The sequence below is a fragment of the Chelonia mydas genome, chromosome 2, assembly GCF_015237465.2.
Source record: "Chelonia mydas isolate rCheMyd1 chromosome 2, rCheMyd1.pri.v2, whole genome shotgun sequence".
Lineage (NCBI taxonomy): Eukaryota > Metazoa > Chordata > Testudines > Cheloniidae > Chelonia > Chelonia mydas.
Window position 1 is genome coordinate 29,511,214 of NC_057850.1, and position 23,279 is coordinate 29,534,492.

The window sequence follows — 23,279 nt, forward strand, 5'->3', positions numbered from 1 at the left end:
CTGGACCCGCATTGACCTAGAGGGCGCCAAATCCTTTACATGTATATATTTTTTAATTTTGAAATGTAAGGGAATATGTTTTCATAGCAGTATGTCTGAATTTTTATGGAATTTACAAAAATTTACTTCTCCACCAAGAATGTGCCTCTTGGGAGTGCACATCTTGGTACCAGGAATCTCTAAGACCTTCTAGAAATCAGGAAAGGATGAGGGCAGTTCCTATACCCTCATACAGACCCTAAGTCTTGTGTCTGGTTTCTAAGGGACATTAATTTCCTATCATGATAAACAACAGATCTCAGAATTACTGCTTGCTAGAAGTTGCAGTGCACTTCTATTTTTTTTTCCTTCTCAGAGTTTCTGTTTTGAAGATCAATTTTACTTATAATAAATTAATCTGTGTTAATACTGGTATTGTAGTTAGGAGCCAGATTCTTTCACCCAGATCCAAGCTCACTTCACCTAGAAGCATGGATCTTGGCACCCTGTTAAATGAGTGATAAAGTGCTCACATGAGTTGAAACAGATTCTTTTGTAATTGAGAAAGCCACCTCCCTGAAAGACAGGTACACTAAAATGGAGATCATCTGGTCTTTGCATGACAAAGAGTTACACAGCCAGACACTCTTCACCTGTCTCCATCTCTGGCAAGCTCTGTTATAGGTACTGAGAATTACATCATATCTGTGGACTGTAGTATTTTAGAAGTGGCATTTTGTGTTTTCAGATTATTATGGGCTATGATACTAAAAACCAGTACACTGAATTGGTTCCACTGTTGAATGGGTATAGTGGGCAGAGTACTTATGTTTCATTTATTGGTTAAGATATGGGCTTCTGAAATTGGGACCATCTTTGGTGTTGTATAGCTTCCATTGTCTGACCCAGGAAGAAAACATTTCAGTACTCCAGCTGTGAAATAACAAAGGCATGGACCATTATCTCCAGGACTTCCCCTGTGAGGAGCAGGCACAGTTTTCTTACCAGTTTGAGGTGGTAAAAGTCCTGGTGTCCAGGCACAATGTGGCTACCAGACTGCAACTCTCTGACAGTGAATATTCAGATACCCTCATCAGAAGAGCGGTCATGGATTCTGCAAGGCCTTCTGAATATGTCCTTTGGCCGACCAAAATCACTTCCATCTGACTTTGGTTGAATTTGAATCATATATTATTATTTATGCAAGTGCTTTTTTCTTCTAGACGCAGAGGTAGCTGTATGATAAATGGTTGTCTGCCTCTGATAAGAATGATATGTGTCACAGTGTATCATAAGCATATTGCTGGCATATGGCTAGTAGCTTTTCAGATGTTTCCTAGCAGCATAATATAGATGCTTAACAAGTTGGTTCATGCCACCCATCATTGGCATGAAGCAACCAAAGCTACACAAATAAATTTGGCAACTCCTCTATGTCCTGAGGCTCATGATTTTGAGGTCATTTTTTTATTCCTCTCATTCTCTCCCTAAATGAATGCTGTCTCTAAATCCTGCAGGTTTTATACTCTACATCTTATCTAGCATGCAATATTTCCAAAATCTGATGTTAGTTCTCTGTTCCCTTTTATAGAGCCCTTGCCCAACCCCTAATCACTCTGACTTTGACTACTGCAGCCTCCTCATCTTTGGCCTCCATGCCTTTATTAATTCCATCCAGGATGTTTTAACAAATATTCATCTATTTTGTCTGATGCTCTGATGATCTTCTGACTCTCTTCAAATCCTTTCACTGGCTCCACCTCACCTTCCTCTTTAAATTTAAGTTTCTTGTGCCCAAGTTGGAAGACCTGGTGCAAGTTAACTCAAACCTGCCTCTCCACTCTCACTGCCTTCCACCTTTATTTCTCTACCCTATCTGCCAATAAATAAAGTTTCCTTTACCAGTGTAATATATAAATAAAATTATTTGTGAAAGGGAGGGGAACTGTTTAAATTGCATGTGCCCATGTCTAGTAGTAAAGTGACTTTTAGGGGGTTTCTCTTGCTGCCCTCTGTTTATTTCTCTTACTGTGCATCTAGACCATACCTCTCAACTGACAGGGCTTAAATGTGGGCTGCAGTGTTTGATGAAAACCAAGATTGAGGGACACAAAATATTTGTCATATAACAAACTTAAAACTGGGACTAATCTCTTCAGGATAATTACCTCTTTCTGTATTTTCAGGTTCATGATCCTTTTTATCTGCTGTAAGTAATGTGCAACAATAAAAGTGTAGGGGATACCAAATTGGTGTGGAATATAGGTAGTTTTGGAACTAATATGAGTGCTGTCTCTAATGAGAGACATTTGAGAGGTATGACCTAGATTCATTGTTAAAGGCATTTGATCACACTGGACCCAAACCTGTTCTTATTAAAGGACCAAATTATGGCTAAGTGAGCACAGTGGTGCAAGGGCATAAGAGCAATGTGGCATGTTAACACTCCTGGTCCAGCTACCTGTACCACAGCATGGAAGGTGAAGCAGGCTTCAGGGAGCTTTTGGAGCCTCCCTTTGCACAGGTAGACAAGAGGGAGCAGAATGGGTGGGAACTGGCTGGAACCTTACCTCTGCTCTCAATGCTTAAAGAGGATAGCTGCACTGTCATACTCTATTAAGAGCAGGTGCAATATCAATATCTTCATAATATTTGTTGTTATTTACATGTCTACTGTTATATTCTTAGCAATATGGATTATATTAGCATCCAAAGACCACAACCCAACAGAGGTTCTGTTCTGCTAACTGCTATACAAACACATAGTACAAAATATTCCAGGCCAGATCCTCATCTGGTGTAAACTGCAGTGACACCAGTGACTTCAATGGAATCAACCCTATTTATATCAGCTGAGAATCTAACCCGTAGGTTTTTAGTCTATGTGAATTCAAGAATTTCCAAATCCTGATGTTTCTGGAGAGTAACATTTTCAAAAGAAGTTATGTGAAATAAGAACATAAGAATGGCCATACTGGGTCAGACCAAAGGTCCATTCAGCCCAGTATCCTGTCTACTGACAGTCGTCAATGCCAGGTGCCCCAGAGGGAGTGAACCTAACAGGTATTGATCAAGTGATCTCTCTCCTGCCATCCATCTCCACCCTCTGACAAACAGAGGCTAGGGACACCATTCCTTACCCATCCTGGCTAATAGCCATTAATGGACTTAACCTCCATGAATTTATCCAGTTCTCTTTTAAACCCAGGTATAGTCCTAGCCTTCACAACCTCCTCAGGCAAGGAGTTCCACAGGTTGACTGTGCGCTGTGTAAAGAAGAACTTCCTTTTATTTGTTTTAAACCTGCTGCCCATTAATTTCATTTGGTAGCCCCTAATTCTTATATTATGGGAACAAGTAAATAACTTCCTTATTCACTTTCTGCACACCACTCATGATTGTATATACCTCTATCATATCCCCCCTTAGTCTCCTCTTTTCCAAGCTGAAAAGTCCTAGCCTCTTTAAACTCTTAATTACTTTCCATTCATCCACATTAAATTTCATTTGCCATTTTGTTGCCCAATCACTTAGTTTTCTGAGATCTTTTTGAAGTTCTTCACAGTCTGCTTTGGTCTTAACTATCTTGAGCAGTTTAGTATCATCTGCAAACTTTGCCAACTCAATGTTTATCCCTTTCTGCAGATCATTTATGAATAAGTTGAATAGGATTGGTCCTAGGACTGACCCTTGGGGAACACCACTAGTAACCCCTCTCCATTCTGAAAATTTGCCATTGATTCCTACCCTTTGTTCCCTGTCTTTTAACCAGTTCTCAATCCATGAAAGGATCTTCCCTCTTATCCCATGACAACTTAATTTACATAACAGCCTTTGGTGAGGGACCTTGTCAAAGGCTTTCTGGACATCTAAGTACACTATGTCCACTGGATCCCCCTTGTCCACATGTTTGTTGACCCCCTCAAAGAACTCTAATAGATTAGTAAGACATGATCTCCCTTTACAGAAACTATATTGACTTTTGCCCAACAATTTATGTTCTTCTATGTGTCTGACAATTTTATTCTTTACTATTGTTTCAACTAATTTGCCCAGTACTGACGTTAGACTTACTGATCTGTAATTACCAGGATCATCTCTAGAGCCCTTCTTAAATATTGGTGTTACATTAGCTATCTTCCAGTCATTAGGTACAGTAGCTGATTTAAAGGACAGGTTACAAACAATAGTTTCGCAATTTCATATTTGAGTTCTTTCAGAACTCTTGGGTGAATGCCATCTGGTCCCAGTGACTTGTTACTGTTAAGTTTCTCAATTAATTCCAAAACCTCTCTAGTGACGCTTCAATCTGTGACAATTTCTCAGATTTGTCACCTACAAAAGACAGCTCAGGTTTGGGAATGTCCCTAACATCCTCAGCCGTGAAGATTGAAGCAAAGAATTCATTTAGTTTCTCTGTGATGACTTTACCGTCTTTAAGTGCTCCTTTTGTATCTCGATCATCCAGGGGCCCCACTGGTTGTTTAGCAGGCTTCCTGCATCTGATGTACTTAAAAACATTTGTTATTACCTTTTGAGTTTTTGGTTAGCTGTTCTTCAAACTCCTTTTTGGCTTTTCTTATTACATTTTTACATTTAATTTGGCAGTGTTTGTGCTCCATTCTATTTACCTCAGTAGGATAATAGCCTTTGTCTCACTGAGTTTCACTGAGGAGACTTAGGCTCCTCAGTGCATAAGGCCTGGTCTACACTTAAAAATTTAGATCAATCTAGTTATGTCGTTCAGGGCTGTGAAAAAATTTCACATCCTGAGCGCCACAGTTAGGTGGACCTACCCCCGAGTGTGGACCTAACTCCGTGCTAGGTTGACAGAAGAATTGTGTTGAACTAGTTACCACCTCTCAGAGAGAGGGATTACTACATTGATGGAAACACCCCTTCTGTCATTGTAGAAACATCTACACAAGGGTGCTACAGCAGCACAGCTGCAGCATCTTAGTTGTGCTGCTGTAGTGTAGATATGACCTAAGTCATATTTGAAAATAGGAATTATGCTCCTAAGCCACTTAATTTCTTTTGAAAGTTTTACTCCTGGTAAAGTACAGCCAGAAACTACTGTTAGCCTGCTGTGGGATGGAAGCCCAAACTGAACTGATCCATCCAATAGCAATGCAATAATTGTATTTCATTGTATATAGATGTTCTTATGCTACCCTTAATATAGTGGTATCTGAGTGCCTTCCAGTAGTGCTTTAAACTATGTGTCAAAAATCTGTCAAATATTATTAACTCATTCTCTCTCTCTCTCATCCTCTTCCAGGGTACAATTGTGTGTGTAGTGTAGGGTTTTGTTTTAAATGTACATGTTGCTATGCATTTGGTAGAGAAGGCAAGGTCAAAGGAGCGTTTTGCACTTAGAGCAGAAGGTGGTGAGGTTTGCGATGGTCCTTAATTCCTGTGGGAGTTCATTCTACAATCTGGGACTGGCACCTAAGGAAGCTCTGTCATATGCACCAATGAGACCCTTTACCCTTTTGGTAGAATGTTCCATTGTACCTGAGGAGCAAAGTTATTAAGCCTGATCTTCATCCAGGATCTTTAAGGGGTCTTTTAGATATTGCTAGGGTTAATCTTAGGATAAAGATCAAGATCTTGAACTTGAATCAATATCCTATGGGAAGCCACTGTAGAGAGTGGAGAACAGGCCATATGTGCTTGTGGTAGCCAGTGTTAAAGAGGAGATGAACTGTAGCATTCTGTACTAGTCAGAGTTTCCTAAGGGCTGATGACTTCATGCCCAGTATATTGTATTGGTGTACTCCAGACAGGAGATCATAAAGCCATGTATAACTGTGGCTAGGTCATCGTCTGCCAGGATGGGACAATGTCTCCTAACCAACTAGAAGGAATTGACTGACTGAGTTGACAGTTGTGGTTGTTCACCTTCAGCAAGGAGACTGCACCATTGTTGAAAACTCTTCATCGTGCTTTCTTCTGCCCACCAGCATCATCTCTGTCTTGCTCTGGTTCAGCTTCAACTAGCTCCTTTTCATCCATGAGCTGATCTTGTCCAAGCACTGGGCCATCTTGATGGTAGTGATGTGGTTGTGCATGGTGAAGGATAGGCAGAGCTGTGTGTCATCTGCTTATTTCTTGCACATGAGCCCATGTCATCTGATCAGTTCGCGTAGAGGCTACATATTGATATTGAACAGGACCAGACAGAGAACTGATCCTTGTGGTCAATAATGTAAAAAATAGCTGCCAAGCATTACTCTAAATCCACATAATGGTTACAATCCTGGCTCTTTGAACTCAGTGGCAAAACTCCCACTGATGTCAATGCAGCCAAGATTTCACCTAGTGTTCTTAAGTGCTTTTATATTTGCTAATATAGACATACCTAAGAAAAATCCAGGTCATGGGATACTGCTGTGCTGCCTGAGATGTGGCAGGGATCTCGGGGAATGATCTAAAATGGTTTAAGTCCTTCCTGGATGCATCCAAAGAGTAATGATGGGAAAATGCATGTCTGCCATTGACACCCCCCACCCCACCCCTCCTGTTACTTGTAGATTCCCCCAAGGATCAGTTCTCTCTGTGGTCATATTCAGTATCTATCTATATGAATTCATTTTCTGGGATGTTTCACACCTGAAGAGGCTGTTTCATAATGGTTATTCTACCTTTGAATGGAATAATGTTTTACTCTTGAATGGGCCTTCATTTAAGATGGTCTCAAGACAGAAAGTGTTTGGAGGTAAAAACACATTTTGCTAAGCATACTGTGAACTAAACATTTGTGCTTTGCAGACAAGATTAGTTCCTTGCAGATAATTCACAAGTACCTATGATCTTTCCAGAATATGTCTGAGCAGGATTTTGCCATTAAAACTAATCTGAAATCTTTAACGTGGGAAATCCTTTCTTCATCTTTGAATTCTTAACATTCAAAACTCCATGTATATTTTTCTGTTAGATTCCATTGAACCTTTCAGTGCAAAGCTATAAATGTTGTTTATTGTTATCCTGTGAAGAAGAGCAACATATTAATCACAATACCTTCTGTGTTTTATAGCCTATCAACTTCGAGTGTGTCAACCTCCACCAACTATACCAAATGCTGAAATTTTGACTGAGGATGATGAATTTGAAATAGGTAATGTCTGTAAAAGTATGAGCACTAACCTATTTCAAGGAGAGATCACAAATACATTTACATTTTTAAAGAAAAAATATTTTAAAAGCTTTTCTTCCTTCTTGTACTTGTTGAATCCTAGTTAAGTCTCACAGGCAGTACTGTTGAAGGACACAGAACTGTTTCCCAAATACCTTTTTTCTAAAATGTACTTATGTGCAATGTTCTAATAAAGTCATAAAGTCTCAAAATGAATTTTAATTATAAGCATTTTTTAAGAATAGTTTAATTTAAAGGGTTGCAAGCCACTTTTAAGAAAAATAACTGTGTTTATTATGTACAGAATATTGTGTGTATATATATCTAAATGACTGCAACTTTTAAAAATAGAGTTAATATTAATATTTTTGCTCAAATCTTTGGGGTTTTGGTGCTGGTGTTTTTAAAAAAAATTAATTGAAAAAGGTGCTTGAACTAAATTTCCATGAGCTAGGGAAATAAACAGAATAGAGGAAACAGGATGGCCCAACTGAACATAGTTTTGGGGCTGCCAAGGTTTGTTTTGTTTTGTTTTTAGTAGTTGTTTAATATATGTATGTATGTTTGTGAACCAACAGATACATAAGTTTCTGTTTTGAATAATTTTGCCTAAATAATTTGTCATTTTGCCTGACTAATTAGTACCATTATCCTTTTAATTAATACTATGACAGCTACATGATAAATTATAGATATTTAAAAGTCTATAAATGTGTGGTTTGCTCAGAAAGGTAACAAAAATCAAAGAAATAATCATGCTAATACCATGATTGGAAACAATGATAAATGTGGTACAGTGTGCAGCAGAATGCTTATTTATCACAACATTTCCTCTGCCTAATCAAAGTTTTTCATGCCAGTGGTCATATAGCACATTATATAGGGCAGCAAATATACTTCATTAATCAATACTGTTTTCAAAACTAAAAATCCCTGTTAATTGCCATTTAAACATTCTCTTCTTTTTATCATATAGGGGACATAATAAGATACCAGTGTCATCCGGGCTTTACATTGGTTGGTAATGAAATTCTAACATGTAGGTTGGGAGAAAGACTTCAGATGGATGGAGTGCCACCTTCTTGCCAAGGTTTTCTATTCTTATTATTTATTACTTTTATAATGTACCAGCTGAATGGTGTTTGCAGAACTAAGCATTGCTTTTAATTGACGTATGGAGTCATACTTAAAATCTTTCCAACCCTCCCTCTGTATTGCCAGTGTTCCCAGGATGGTTAATACCTTAGAGAGTGCTGAAATGAGATTATTATTAATGATCTATGGTATTTAATGAGTTTTTAGTACTACTATTATGCAGGTCAAACTTTCAGTTACATTGTGTGAGGGTACATTGCTTATTTCACAGCTCATGCTCTAAAGTGGAAGGGGGCAGTCTAAATCAAATAAATACAAATGAACTTATTTCTCATATATTATTTTATCTCAGTATTTTTAAAGAATGTAATAATATCAAAAATTATTAAGGAAATGAATACGTTAATGTAGATAAATCATATAAAATAGCATAATGGGAATGAATAACACCATAAAATGTCATTGTTTTAAGTGAAACAGTCATGGAAGGAGTTTGTTTTTAATTTGATTTTGTTTTACAGCATGTTGGAGTGTATTTGGTTTTGCTCTTTTGCTGCAGTGTGTAAATATCATGGAGAGTCACATCATCACTCCATTGTTAAATTAAATCTAGATTATAAACCTGACAACCATTAACTTATCCTAAATTAAGCCAATCTTTCTTACCTTTGACATACATGACATTATACTAAGGTAGAATATTTTGGTGACATTTGAAAGTAATTTGAGATGGCTTTTGTGGGATTTAAAAGGTTATGCAAGTGACCTTGCACCTTATGTATAGTTTCTCTAGGGTTTTGGTTTTTTTCTTGTCAGTCAGGGGTGTTTGGATGGGAAGGAGTTTGCTCATCAAATATCAGTAAATAGAAACCCCACTGTAACTATTCTGGATAGAAGACTGGTGTCTTTGAGTAGTTTTGAATGAATACTAATTTAGGTCAGATTTTGGCTGGCCCCTATGAGCTATTTGGGAGAATAAGTGTCCAGAAACCATGAAGATGGGCATGATATGAGAAGATGAATAGAAAAGAATAGGTAAATCCCAAAGAGCCTTCCCTCTACACTTGCATGGCTTACAAAAGGACAAGACACAGCAGAAGTGCTTGCACTCGGAGAAAACTCCCATTGACTTAAATTGACCATGAGTGAACCCATCCTAGAGAATACTTCATTCCATGCACATGACTTCTCTGAAAGAAACATAATTCCTTATCAAGTTCCATAAAATGGTTCAAAAATCCTACATATGTTTTTCTAGTACATTCCACAGGACTTTTTGAAAAGCAGTGGAGTACTGGCCTCTACAACATCTTAAACGTAGACCTTCTTCTCAGAATGCATGAGGTGGGGATGTACCCCAGTATGGTTCTTCTGCCCTCTGTGTCCTTGTGCAATCTCAACAAGGGGTTTATGTGGGGCCCTGCAGTAGGGTGATTTCCAGGACAGATTTACACCTTATGCGCCCCTAGGCACAGCATCTTCAACGCCCCCCCGTCTATAGCTGACCTTCATGTTTTCCATAAAAATGAAACTTTTAACCCACTTTTAACTTTTAGGCACCTCTAGAATGCCGGCGCCCCTAGGTACATGCCCACTATGCCTAATTGGAAATCTGGCACTGGTGATTTCAACTCCTAAAATCTTTCTCTTTAATTTAATAATATTGGGTAACTATAATGTGATTTATTGCTGTCTCACCAGTGCTTTAAGAGATGTGTTTAGCAGCCCACACTGACAAATATTTACGTGACAGTTTAGAGATAAAAAAGAAAACTGGCATCAGAAAATGTTGATTTATGGAAATGAGTTGGAAATATTTGGGGGCCTGATCCTGCAAGATGCTGAACAGCTCCTGCATTGTACCTCTACTTCAGTAGGAGTGGAGGGACCTCATTATCTAGCAGGATGTGTGAAGCATCTTGCCAGATCAGGCACATAAACACAACATTTATTTAAATTAGCATTAAATGCAGGACGTTACCATCTGGTTTTACTTTAAACTTTTGCATTCTAACTTAGAAACAGATTTATATAATCTCTCTCCTTCTCATCAGATGTTTTCTTGCCCAAGAAGCAATTTGAGTTAATTGGCATTTTTAGAAAACACTCCCAATTAAAGTATATTTTTGGAATAGTGGCAAGTTATGAACTGTGAATAAATCCACTGCTGCTAAATGTTAATGCTTTAATATGTGAAAGCTTCTTTGGTAATTCCAAAAGAGTTTCAGACTAAAAGCACAATTTAGTTGTTAGAAATGTAATTGTTTAATGTCTGCAACTCAGTGATGACTACAGTATTCATATTTCAGTTGTGAGTTGAAAAATTACTGACATACATATTTTTTCTTTTTTTACATTCCCAATTTCAAAACAGAAGGGCCCATTCCTGCTCTTGAAAGGATCATGCCCTCACATTTTTATACACTTGAAGAAATAAGAATCAATCTAATTTCCAAACATTGTCTTGGAAAATGTTGAGTACCCTCAACTCCTATGAACTTCAATAGGAAATTCAGATGCCTCAGGCATGCTTTCTTAAAAGGCCATTTATTTATGTGCCTACTGGTAAATATGGATTTGGCACCTAACCTAACCCATCCTCTAAAAATTTCCTACCAAAGTCACACATGCAGTCTTTGGAAGATCTGAGATAAAAACCTAGGACTCTTCACTTCATTATCCTGACTAATAAATACACTCTCAAATATAAATACTAAATATTTTAATACCCTCTATTTTAGTCCACCTCCTGTTTTTAGCCTCAAGCAGAATCAGATAAACATAATCTCACCATTTATCAGCCCGAGAAAACAGAAAAATTCAGAGAATTAAAAAAGAAAAAAAGATAATACCTATTCAAGCTGGCTGCCTAGAACAACAGATAGCTTCTCTCATTTCTATTTTTGGGTGGAAGTTATAATATATATACATCCCTGTGTATCAGATCTATAGGCAACTTCATATTTCCTCATCAGTTATCTTTTTTATTATGGAACCTAAAGGCAGTATGGATAAGAGGTATAGTAACTCCTCTTGCACGCAAGGATTATTTGCTATACTACACTGTTTGATTTATATACTATCATCATTTAATTATGCAGGATATAATCCACTATGTAGATGAAGGAATAAACTTAATTTCTGTCAAAACTGCTGCTGGTTCATGTTATACACCTGGGGGAATTCTGCACCACTGTGTATGTGCAAAATGTATATACCCCCGCAGATTTCTCTGCTTCCCCACAGAAAACTGACTTTCTGATGGGGAACCAAAGATAAGCTACAAGAACGGTCATGCGACCCTCCCAAGCAGTATGTTTCAGGTGCTCAGGGCAGCCAGCAGAGAAGTAAATCACTGTGGGGCGGGATAGGGGAAGACCCGGCCAGTGGCTCCTACCCTGCGTCAGGCTCAGCTGCTAGTCCTGATTGGGCTGGGGAGGACGGGACTTCCTCTTCCCCTGCACGGCAAATGGGGCCATGTCAGACCCATCCCCAGAATTCTCCCTGGCTGTAGGAAGCTCTGTAAACTTCCCTTCCACCCCACTTCCTGCACCCATCACTCCTCAGCTGCAGGGGGAGGGATCACTGTACAGGGAGCTGCTCCCCCATCCACCAAACCCCCATGCATCCAGACCCGCCCCCTCATACCCAGACCCTCCCACCATGCCTCACCCCTCCTGCACCCAGAACCCCCCCCCCCCAATGAGCCCCACTCCCCCTGCACCTGGACCACTCCGATTAGCCACCCGCATCCCCACCCTACCAAGCCCCAACCAGATGTACATGGATCCCCACCCCACTGAGCTCCACTACTCCACCATCTGGATCCCCCACTGATCCCCCACACACCCAGACCCCCTATCAAGCTCTGTCTCCCCCACTGAGCCCCAACCATCTTCACCTGCCTCCCCTGCAGAGTCCCATTACCATTGAATCCAGAAGCCCCCAACAAGTTTCTGTGCATCCAGTTCCCCCCTGCACCTGGATCCCCCACTGAGCCGCACGCACCCAGATTGCCCCACACAGAACCCTCTCAACCCACACCTGGATCCCCCCACACTAAGCCCCTTCACACTTGGCTTCTGACTTTCTGAGCCTGCCTGCCCACACCTGATGCACCTGGCAAGGAGTGAGAGGGCCCTGGGGTGTTTCTGGGGCATGCCAGATCCTTGTGCTGTGTCAGGGTTGGGTGCACTCACTGCTGAGTCCGTGTCCTGGGGGGGAAGCTGCACATTAATCTCCCACCTCTATGTAGCCAGTAGCCTGTGCTCCACAATGCCATGCTGGAGCCTTCATATTTATTTGACAAATAATAATTGCAGAATTTTGCAGAATTTTAAAATATTGTGTGCAGAATTTTGAAATTTTTGGAACAGAATGCCCTCAGGAGTAACCTTAGTTTCAAGTAAAATATATTGATTGAGAGCTACACAGTAGCTTTTTACAAAGAAGAGCAAAGAAGTTGCACACTGACTGCTGCAACTGCTGAAGTCTAATGTTTTGTTATTAGATACGATGGTTCTGATTTTCACCTTGTGCAGATTTTTTAACCAGTGTAATGTGAGTATAAACCACTAGTATTCTTACTTGGTTTCATTTTACATTCACTTTGCACTGATATCAATTAATACACATGATGCAGGATAATGAAGAACTAGGCCCAACATTTTGTATTTGTATTGTAAAAAGCTGTGTGGGTCAGTTGAATTCAATTATAACACAGAATGCAAAGTGTACAGTGCTCACTTTATATTTATTTTTTATTATATTATGGGAACAAGTAAATAACTTTTCCTTATTCACTTTCTGCACACCACTCGTGATTGTATATACCTCTATCATATTCCCCCTTAGTCTCCTCTTTTCCAAGCTGAAAAGTCCTAGCCTCTTTAATCTCTCCTCATATGGGACCTGTTCCAAACCCCTAATCATTTTAGTTGCCCTTTTCTAAACCTTTTCTAATGCCAGAATATCTTTATTGAGATGAGGGCACTACATCTGTACGCAGTATTCAAGATGTGGGCGTACCATGGATTTATATAAGGGCAATAAGATATTCGTATTCTCTATCCCTTTTTTAATGATTCCTAACATCCCGTTTGCTTTTTTGATTGCCACAGCACACTGCGTGGACGTCTTCAGAGAACTATCCACAATGACTCCAAGATCTTTCTCCTGATTAGTTGTAGCTAAATTAGCCCCCATCATATTGTACGTATAGTTGGGGTTATTTTTTCCAACGTGCATTACTTTCCATTTATCCATATTAAATTTCATTTGCCATTTTGTTGCCCAATCACTTAGTTTTGTGAGATCTTTTTGAAGTTCTTCACAGTCTGCTTTGGTCTTAACTATCTTGAGCAGTTTAGTATCATCTGCAAACTTTGCCAACTCACTGTTTATCCCTTTCTCCAGATCATTTACGAATAAGTTGAATAGGATTGGTCCTAGGACTGACCCTTGGGGAACACCACTAGTTACCCCTCTCCATTCTGAAAATTTACCATTTATTCCTACCCTTTGTTCCCTGTCTTTTAACCAGTTCTCAATCCATGAAAGGATCTTCCCTCTTATCCCATGACAACTTAATTTACATAACAGCCTTTGGTGAGGGACCTTGTCAAAGGCTTTCTGGACTTCTAAGTACACTATGTCCACTGGATCCCCCTTGTCCACATGTTTGTTGACCCCCTCAAAGAACTCTAATAGATTAGTAAGACATGATCTCCCTTTACAGAAACCATGTTGACTTTTGCCCAACAATTTATGTTCTTCTATGTGTCTGACAATTTTATTCTTTATTATTGTTTCAACTAATTTGCCCAGTACTGACGTTAGACTTACTGGTCTGTAATTGCCAGGATCACCTCTAGAGCCCTTCTTAAATATTGGTGTTACATTAGCTATCTTCCCGTCATTAGGTAGGGTAGCTGATTTAAAGGACAGGTTACAAACAGTAGTTAATAGTTCCACAATTCACATTTGAGTTCTTTTTGGTGAAATGGCCTATTAACATCCCTCCAGTCATAGGGAGGAAAGGAAGGGGGTGGGTGGGAAACAGCTGGTGAGGGATTGTTAGTGGATTACAGATTGTTGTAATGAACCATAAATCCAGTGTCTCTATTCAATACACGATTTGTAGCATCTAGCAAAGTTATGAATTTAAGCTCCCAGATTCGTCTTTTGAAAGTGTCATGCAGGTTTCCTTTTAGGATGAGGATTGATAGGTCATGTATAGAGTGACTGCTTTGTGAAAAGTGTTCAGACACGGATGATATAGATGCTTTTGTCTTTTATCATTTTCTTGTGAAAGTTCATTTGAGAGCATAGCGATTGTCTGGTTCCACCCACATAACTGGTATTGGGGCATTTAATGCACTGGATGAGGTACATCAAAATGCGACTGGCCCCGGGGCTGCCCCGGCAGCAGCTGGTGCGGCTGGCCCTGGGGCCACCCCAGCTGCTGGAGTGGCCCTGGGGTCAGCCACACCGACTGCTGCAACTGCTGAAGTCATGAAGATCTTGGAAAATCATAGAATCCATGACTTCCGTGACCCCTGTGGCAGACTCGCAGCCTTACCCATCAAGAGGTTGGTGTATTGGGGAGCCATTCTAGTACCTATCACTGTTCTCATGATTTGGACAAAATGATTATTATTGAATGTAAAATTCTTGTGGATGAGGATGAATAAGTTTTGCAATGTGTTTCATCTGGATATTTGAGGGTTATCCATTGTCTTGTAAATATTTGAAACAGGGAGTTATTTTATCATTGTGAGGGATGTTGGTATGTAGAGAAGGTGATATCTCTGGTGGCAAGGATGGTGTTCTGAGGGAGGCTGTTGATGTTGCAGAGTTTGTGGAGGAAGTTGTTTGTGTCCTGGCCCTTTGTTGTGAGTAGTTTGAGGATGGTTTCTATGAGCCCGATATTCCTTCAGTAAATCAGGGGTTCTCAAACTGGGGGTTGTGACACCTCAGGGGGTCGCAAGGTTATTACATTGGGCTTGCGAGCTGTCAGCCTCCACCCCCAAACTCCTCTTTGTTTCCAGTATTTATATTAGTGTTTAATATTAAAAAAATGTTTTTAATTTATAAGGGGAGGGGGGTCGCAGTCAGAGGCTTGCTGTGTGAAAGGGGTCACCAATACAAAATACAGTACAATACATATGACCTGCCTCAGAGCTGTGTGTTTTCCTTTGATATGCATCAATTGGAGCAGTATTTCCCAATCTTTGCCCCCCTTCCCTTAGATCAGTAAATTTACACTGGCCTACACTGTCTCATAGATATGCATATCATCTTTCTCTGCTTCACTGAATATTATCCTCAGCCTGCCCTTCTCCATTTCCTTTCTCCTTCCCAGCTGTTGGGCTGAGAGCCAGGATGCCCAAGTTCTATTCCTGACTCTGCCACTGACTTGTGTGACCTTATGTAAAACTTTTAAGCCACAGTTTTCAAATGTGACTGCCAATGGTTAAGTACCTAAATTCATACATGGTCACCTAAATTAGTAGCCTGATTTTCAGTGATGCTGAGCATCCACAGCTCCCATTTACTTCAATGGGAATTGTGTTCAGTGGATCTCTTTTTATTTAGGTGCCTTAGTATGAATTTGAGTGTCAAACTTTAAGCATCCTGTTAACAGCCCTCAGATGTGTGTGATCTGTAGGTCATTGACTCTTATACCATGAAGAAGAAAGAGGCAGAAGAAAAAAATGGTACATTAAAAATATAAGGGAAAAAGACAGATTTACTGACAAAAAAGCTAACTCAGAGTTACGGTTGCCTGGAGGTTAAGGCAAATGCATAACACCTTATTTCTTTTCCTTGGCTGACTTCATGAACAGAGCTGACAGTCGTGGAGAACTTGAGACTTTCAGGCTGCATTTCGTTAAATTTTTTCTTCAGTTGACTGACATTCATTCATCCAGGAAGCAACCTGTCTTTGAGTTAGAAGGGAGGAAAATTCAGAGTTATCTGAACTTGAGGAGTTTTCCCCACTGGAACAAAATGCACATCTAAATATCACTAGTGTACACATCTTTTAAGAAGATAAAAAGTGTGACTTAAGGGTATACATGCTTATGTGTGCATAATGAATCCATCTCATGGCATCTTTATCAGTTGTATATTTATTAGAGACAGAAGAATAATGTGGTATTTGGAGTTTAACAAAACCTCTGTTCTGTTATTGATACTTTTTAAGTAAACTTTGGCAGAACTTATTTTAACTTTCCCTCCTTAATTTTAAACCCTGTTTTATAAGGAGGGGCTCATTGCATGGTTGGACTCATTTTCCTCATTTGAAGGATTTCTTGATTGTCAGTCTTAGGTCTCACCCAGTAGAAAATACTTCTTCTCTACCTTTCCACTACTAGTTTGAGACATTTAAGCAAAGAAGGGGCACTGTGTGATATATGAGGTCTATAGAGTGGCATGACAGTGATTTCAAGTCATTCTTACAGCAGGTAGAGGCAGTGGTGACCTGGAGCCGGTTCGCACCGGTTCGCGTGAACCGGTTGTTAAATTTTGAAGCAGTTTTAGAACTGGTTGTTAACCCGCTTCCCTGCAGGGGGCACTGAGGCTTTGATGGGCTCTGGCCGGGCAGTGATGTAATTCCTCCTCCGGCCGCCAGGGGCACTGTGCTGCGGGAGCCATGTGGGCTGCCACCTAGCTCTGCACAGGAGCCCTGGTGCTGCTGCTGCTCCCCCAATCCCTGGTCCTGGGGCTCCCGCTGCTGCCTGGTGGGTCCCCGGCTGCTCTGCTGGGCCTGGGCTGCGTCCTGCTGCTTGGGCTGCTCCGAGCCACTCTCCTCGTGAGCACCCACCACCCTGCCCGCAGCCAGCCCCTGCCTTCAGCTGCCCCCGCACCCTCTGCCCGCAGCCAGCCCCTGCCTTCAGCTGCCCCCGCACCCTCTGCCCGCAGCCAGCCCCTGCCTCCAGCCACCCCCGCACCCCCTTCCCGCAGCCAGCCCCTTCCACACCCCCTGCCCTGTATCCAGCCAACCCCTGCCGCACCCCCTGCCCTGCCCGCAGCCAGCCCCTGCCTCCAGCCACCCCCGCACCCCCTGCCCTGCCCGCAGCCAGCCCCTGCCTTCAGCTGCCCCCGCACCCTCTGCCCGCAGCCAGCCCCTGCCTCCAGCCACCCCCGCACCCCCTGCCTGCAGCCAGCCTCTGCCACACCCCTGCCCTGCCCACAGCCACCCCTGCCTCCAGCCACCCTGTACCCCCTGCCCTGCCCGCAGCCAGCCCCTGCCACACCCCCTGCCCTGCCCGCAGCCAGCCCCGCACCCCCTTGCCTCCAGCCAACCCCGCACCCTCCTGTCTCCAGCCAGCTCCGCACCCGCTGCCCTCCCTGCAGCCAGCCCCGCACCCCCTGCCTCCAGCTAGCCCTGCCCCACGCCCCTGTCTGCACCTGGCCCCATGTCCACTGGTGCCCTGCAGTTCCCAGGGCAGTAACCCTGCACACCTGCTTCAATGAGGGGGGCATGGAGCAGCTGGGACCCACACATGTGCACACCCTGGGAGTGACCAGACAGCAAGTGTGAAAAATCAGGATGGGGGTGGAGGCTAATAAGAGCCTATATAAGAAAAAGACCCCAAAATCGGGACTGTCCCTATAAAATCGGGACATCTGGTCACCCTAGCACACCCCCAGGGAGTGGCGGGGACCCACACATGTGAAACGGAGCTCATGTCTAGTTCAGGCCCATCTTTGTAAAAAAGAACTTTAGGCAGGGTTAACATACATCCGTATTTTCCCAGACAGCTCAGGCTTTTTGGTTCTTAAATTGCCGTCTGGGAGGAATTTTTAAATTTTAAAAATTCCTCCTGGGAAAATATGGACGTATGGTAACTCTGTTGGTACAAAAAATACATACTGGGGCACATCCCTTAAATCAGAACTTTTTATAGCTAACCAGTTGTTAAGATTTTGGCAGCTCATCACTGGGTAGAGGCAATGAGAAATCTAGGAGTTGTAAAATTATACAAGGTTAAATTGTAAGACCAAATACCAGAAACGGTGTATTTTGCCATACTGGATGTATGAGTATGGTACATGCTCACCAAAACAAACATTTCTGTAAAATTAATAACTATATGCTTCTAATAAATAATAGAGTGATTTCTTGCTATTTACAGCCTAATAATCAGAAACCACAACTGAGTCCTTAAACTTGGTTCACATGAGACTTTATCTTCCATCATCATCATTATTATTATTTAAAGAAAGGAATAAAAGCTGTGGTTTATTATCTGAACAATTCAGCCTGGCTCACTTAATGTGCTGTCTGAAAGAACAAAGGGTCTTCCAGATAATGTAAGGAGAATAAAACCCATGAGTCAGTGATTTCTCAGCCTTAGTGTGTTTATTTTCTATAACATAATTTGTAGGAAATGCTGGCTAACACAAACTTTGTCTACTATCCCTTAATTAAGTGTTTTTGTTCCATATTCTTAGAAATAAAGTGAGTAATGCAGCTCTTTAACTTAGGGAAAAAAACTAAGTCATACAAAATTCTATGTATGGTGGTAATTAGAGTTTTTTAAATAATCTCTGTGTTTCATAGTGCTTTGCCCGGCCAATGAAATGCGTCTGGATTCAACAGGAGTCATATTGAGCCCAGGCTACCCTGACAGCTACCCAAACCTCCAAATGTGCGCTTGGACCATTACTGTGGAAAAGGGTTATAATATCAGCATGTTCTTTGAATTCTTCCAGACAGAAAAGGAATTTGATATACTTGAGGTGTTTGATGGTAACTACAGGATACACAACTTTGGATACTTTTATATTTATGCCTTGGCACCCCTTCCCCATCCCCCGCCATTTAGACATATAATAGAAATACTGTTTTTTGTCTAAATAAGTCATTACTTGAGTTTGTTAGGATAAGTACTGATATTAGATTGCATTGCTTTTCCAGATTGTATTGCATTACTAATCATCTTGACTGTGTGAGTGTGTGTGTATATGTAATATTTAATTATACTATTTAATGATCTTTTATGATCCGTTCAATAATATGTAGCATGTGGTTAATGTAAATTCCACTGTTAAATCTATTTCATTTACCGTTACTCCAGGAACATTTCATACACGTCTAATTTTAATCTTTGTTTTCATTGTTTTCCTCCTCCTGTATCAAGGACCAAATAGTCATAGTTCATTGCTTATTTCCCTAAGTGGGGATTACTCATCCTCTCTAAATATATCCAGTAATGGCCATGAAGTGTTTCTCCGTTGGTCAGCAGATCATGGCACCAACAAAAGAGGTTTCAGGATAAGATACATAGGTATGTAATTCAAATGTATCCTTTTCTATCTGCTTAAAACTTCAATATGGAATGTATTTACATGTGTACAAGGATAATGTGAGCTACTTTATTAGACACTAAGCTTCTAAAACTGAAAAGAAAATCAGATCTCTTTTATATTTGAACCAGATAACTGATTCTGTATAAAATATCTTTATAAAATATCTTTATATCTTATTTAGAATAGTATGGCAAATACTCAACATAAAGAGTTAATTAATTTCTGCTGCTCAGAATAGAAAACTAGTTGAAACCTAGCGTCACGTTCTGCATTACAGCTGCATACAACTCCATTTAACTGCCAACCAAGTGCTGCACAATGCCTTAAAATGTGGGGGAGGGGAGGGGAACAACTGTGAAATTGCTTATCTATTATGGTCAGATCCCAGATATGGTAACTATTGCTACCACTTTCTGATAAGTAAGTATCAAATTTGTTGAACCCCCAGTATGGCCACTAGTCCTGTCCACTCTTTTGGGCAACAAATTAAATAAACATGAAATGAAAGAAGAGTAGGTGTACCAAGGCAACCTCTGCCACCAGGCCATTGATGGAGGGTTCTGCCACCAGGCCATTGATGGAGGGTTCTTGGTGGCATCCCGGTGTAATGTGGCAACATGAGCCCTTTCAGAGACTAGAGTTTACATTTCAGAATGCCTGCAAGTTAGTAGTGCTGAATATCTATGAAGTTATTGAGTAACAGCCATGTTAGTCTGTATTCGCAAAAAGAAAAGGAGTACTTGTGGCACCTTAGAGACTAACCAATTTATTTGAGCATGAGCTTTCGTGAGCTACAGCTCACTTCATCGGATGCATGATGCATGATTCATGCATCCGATGAAGTGAGCTGTAGCTCACGAAAGCTCATGCTCAAATAAATTGGTTAGTCTCTAAGGTGCCACAAGTACTCCTTTTCTTTTTATGAAGTTATTGGAATACTGGAATTAATTTTAGCATCTTGTGATTTGGGAGAGGTTCCAGCCAAAAGTTGGAAAATAATGAAGAAATGAAGTGATTTAGGTTGTTTGAGCCCTTAAATTCAAAACTGAAAAAAGCAAAAATGCACCCTATATATGATAGTATACTTTGTGAGGAGAGCAATGAATCTGTCACAAAGAAAGGTAAAAATTTCTGTTTCACTGCTCTGTTGACTGTCAACTGAGTGTCGATACTGATTCCTAACACCTTAATATTATAGTTACATACAATATACATATTACCTCAAACCAGGGGATTCTCATAAGAGAAATTAACTTCTACTGTGCTGGGCTACTGTGGTGTATTCCCCGCCATGGGGATGTTAAATATAATTATATTATAGTCACTATTACCAAGTGGTTCAGTTATATTCACCACTTGGTCCATATCCTGCACTCTACTTAGGACTAAACAAGAATTGCGTCTCCCCTGATGGGTTCCAGGACTAGCTGCTCCAAGAAGCAGTCATGTCAGGCGTCAAGATACTTTGTCTCTGCATCCCGTCCTGAGGTGACATGTACCCAGTCAATATGGGGAAAGTTGAAATCCCCCATTATTATTGTTTTATTTATATATATATATATATATATATATATATATATATATATATATATAGCCTCTCTAATCACCCTGAGCATTTCACAGTTGGTATCATCATCCTGGACAGGTGATCAGTACTATATCCCTACTGCTATATTCTTGTTGTTCAAGCATGAAATTACTATCGATAGAGATTCTATATTACAATTTGGTTCATTTAAGATTTTTACTTCGTTTGACTCTACGCTTTCTTTCACTTATAGCGCCACTCCCCCACCCGCATGACCTGTTCTGTCCTTCTGATATATTTTGTACCCTGGTATTAGTATGTCCCATTGATTATCCTCATTCCACCAAATTTCTGTGATGCCTACTATATCAATATCCTCATTTAATATGAGACACTCTTAGTTCACCCATCTTATTTGGACTTCTAACATTTCTACATACGCTCTTAAAAATGTGTCACTTTTCAGCTATCTGCCATTTCGTGATGTAATTGAATGGGATTCTTTTTCATTTGACTGTTTCTCATCCAGACCTACCCATATTTTATCTTCCATCTTCTCCTCCTTACTAGGACATAGAGAATCTCTATTAATAGATCGTCCCTTAAGGGATGTCTCTGTCCGAACCATGTGCTCCTCTGCACCTGCCGGCTTTCCCCCAGTCCTTAGTTTAAAAACTGCTCCACAGCCTTTTTAATTTTAAGTGCCAGAAATCTGGTTTCATTTTGCTTTAGGTGGGGCCCATCCTTCCTGTACAGGCTCCCCCTTTCCCAAAGTTTCCCCAATAAATCTAAACCCCTCTTCCCTACACCGTCGTCTCATCCACACATTGAGACCCGCAGTTCTGCCTGGCTGACTGACCCTTCTTGTGGAACTGGAAGCATTTCAGAGAATGCTACCATGAGGTCCTGGACTTCAATCTCTTACCTAGCAGCATAAATTTGGCCTCCAGGACCTCTCTCTCCTATCCTTCCCTATGTCATTGGTACCAAATGTACCATGACCACTGGCTCCCCCCAGCGCTACACATAAGTCTAGCTAGATGTCTTGAGAGATCTGCAACCTTCTCACCCAGCAGGTGTCAAGAAAAATAAAACAATTAGCCCTTTCTCTCACCCCTCTAGGTGCTTGATTCGACTCTAGGATCCCATAGAATTCTAGATTCAGAGTCCAATCTACACAGGCATCTTTTATTGGTGTACAGAAATACAGCTCGAGCTGGGTGCCTCCGGAGAGGGACCCCACCCCTCAGAAATTGCAAGCAATTATACCCTCTACAGTTGGTAGCACCGCCCTCATGGTCAGTCCTACTCCTTGCATTCTTTCTTATCTTCAGTGATAACGGGCAGTCTCAACTGGTTTTGAAGCTGCTTCTTCAGCATTCCTCTCAGGTCAGCTTGACCTCGGCCTAAGGCTTCAACTACTTTAATCACTTATGCTAAGTTAGTAACTTATGCTAAGTTATAAGAACAAACTTATTGAACATTCATATAAAATAGCATATAAGCACCTTTTTTATAACACAGGCAAGTCACCATATGATTCTCCTGGTCATCGCAAACCTAACTATCTATGTTTCTAATGGATCAAATCCCCCATAACTATTACCTGTCTCTTCCCAATAACTGGAGTTCCATCCTCCAGAGAGGTATCCTCAGAGCAAGAGGATACCACAACATCATCTGGAAGGAGGATCCCAACTATGGGATTGCTTCCCTCTGCTCCAGTTTGATGTTCTTCTTCCATGAGACTTTCATCCTCCTCAACAGCACAGAGGTTGTCAGAACAGGGTTAGGACCATTCTACTCTTTCCTGTAAAGTCTCCTCTATGTACCTCTGTCTCCCTTAGCTCCTCCCGTTCAGCTACTCTGGTCTCCAAAGCCTGTACACAGTCTCTCAGGGCCAGGAGCTCCTTGCACCGAATGCACACATACACCACCTGCCCATAGGGTAGGTAATCAAACATGCTGCATTGAATACAATAAATTGAATAGCCCCCACTCTGTTGCTGGACTTCTGCCTGCATTTTCTTTTTAGTCCTGAATCTCTTTCCTTTGTTGTATTTTTTTATTGGGAGGGGGGTGTTTATTGCCATAAGTTTAAAGAACGTTAAGAGTATCTAGCTCCCCTGCCCCATACTTCCCCTCTAAACTCCCTCGCAAAACTCTTGTTAACTGACACTGGATGCTAGCTCCTCTGGTTGCTTAGGAGTGGGCTTTTTA

At 41.0% G+C, this 23,279-nt stretch overlaps 1 protein-coding gene across 2 annotated transcripts in view; it reads left to right on the forward strand.

Moving 5' to 3' along the window:
- The window catches only part of CSMD3 (CUB and Sushi multiple domains 3), a 1,174,472-nt gene that overhangs the window by 1,019,207 nt on the left and 131,986 nt on the right, over positions 1–23,279 (forward strand). For both annotated transcript variants that reach the window (XM_037892097.2, XM_043539165.1), the window contains 4 exons: positions 7,019–7,099; positions 8,094–8,207; positions 18,783–18,971; positions 19,363–19,509. In XM_037892097.2, coding sequence (XP_037748025.1) covers positions 7,019–7,099; positions 8,094–8,207; positions 18,783–18,971; positions 19,363–19,509 — 531 coding nt within the window. The remainder of the gene's footprint in view (positions 1–7,018; positions 7,100–8,093; positions 8,208–18,782; positions 18,972–19,362; positions 19,510–23,279) is intronic.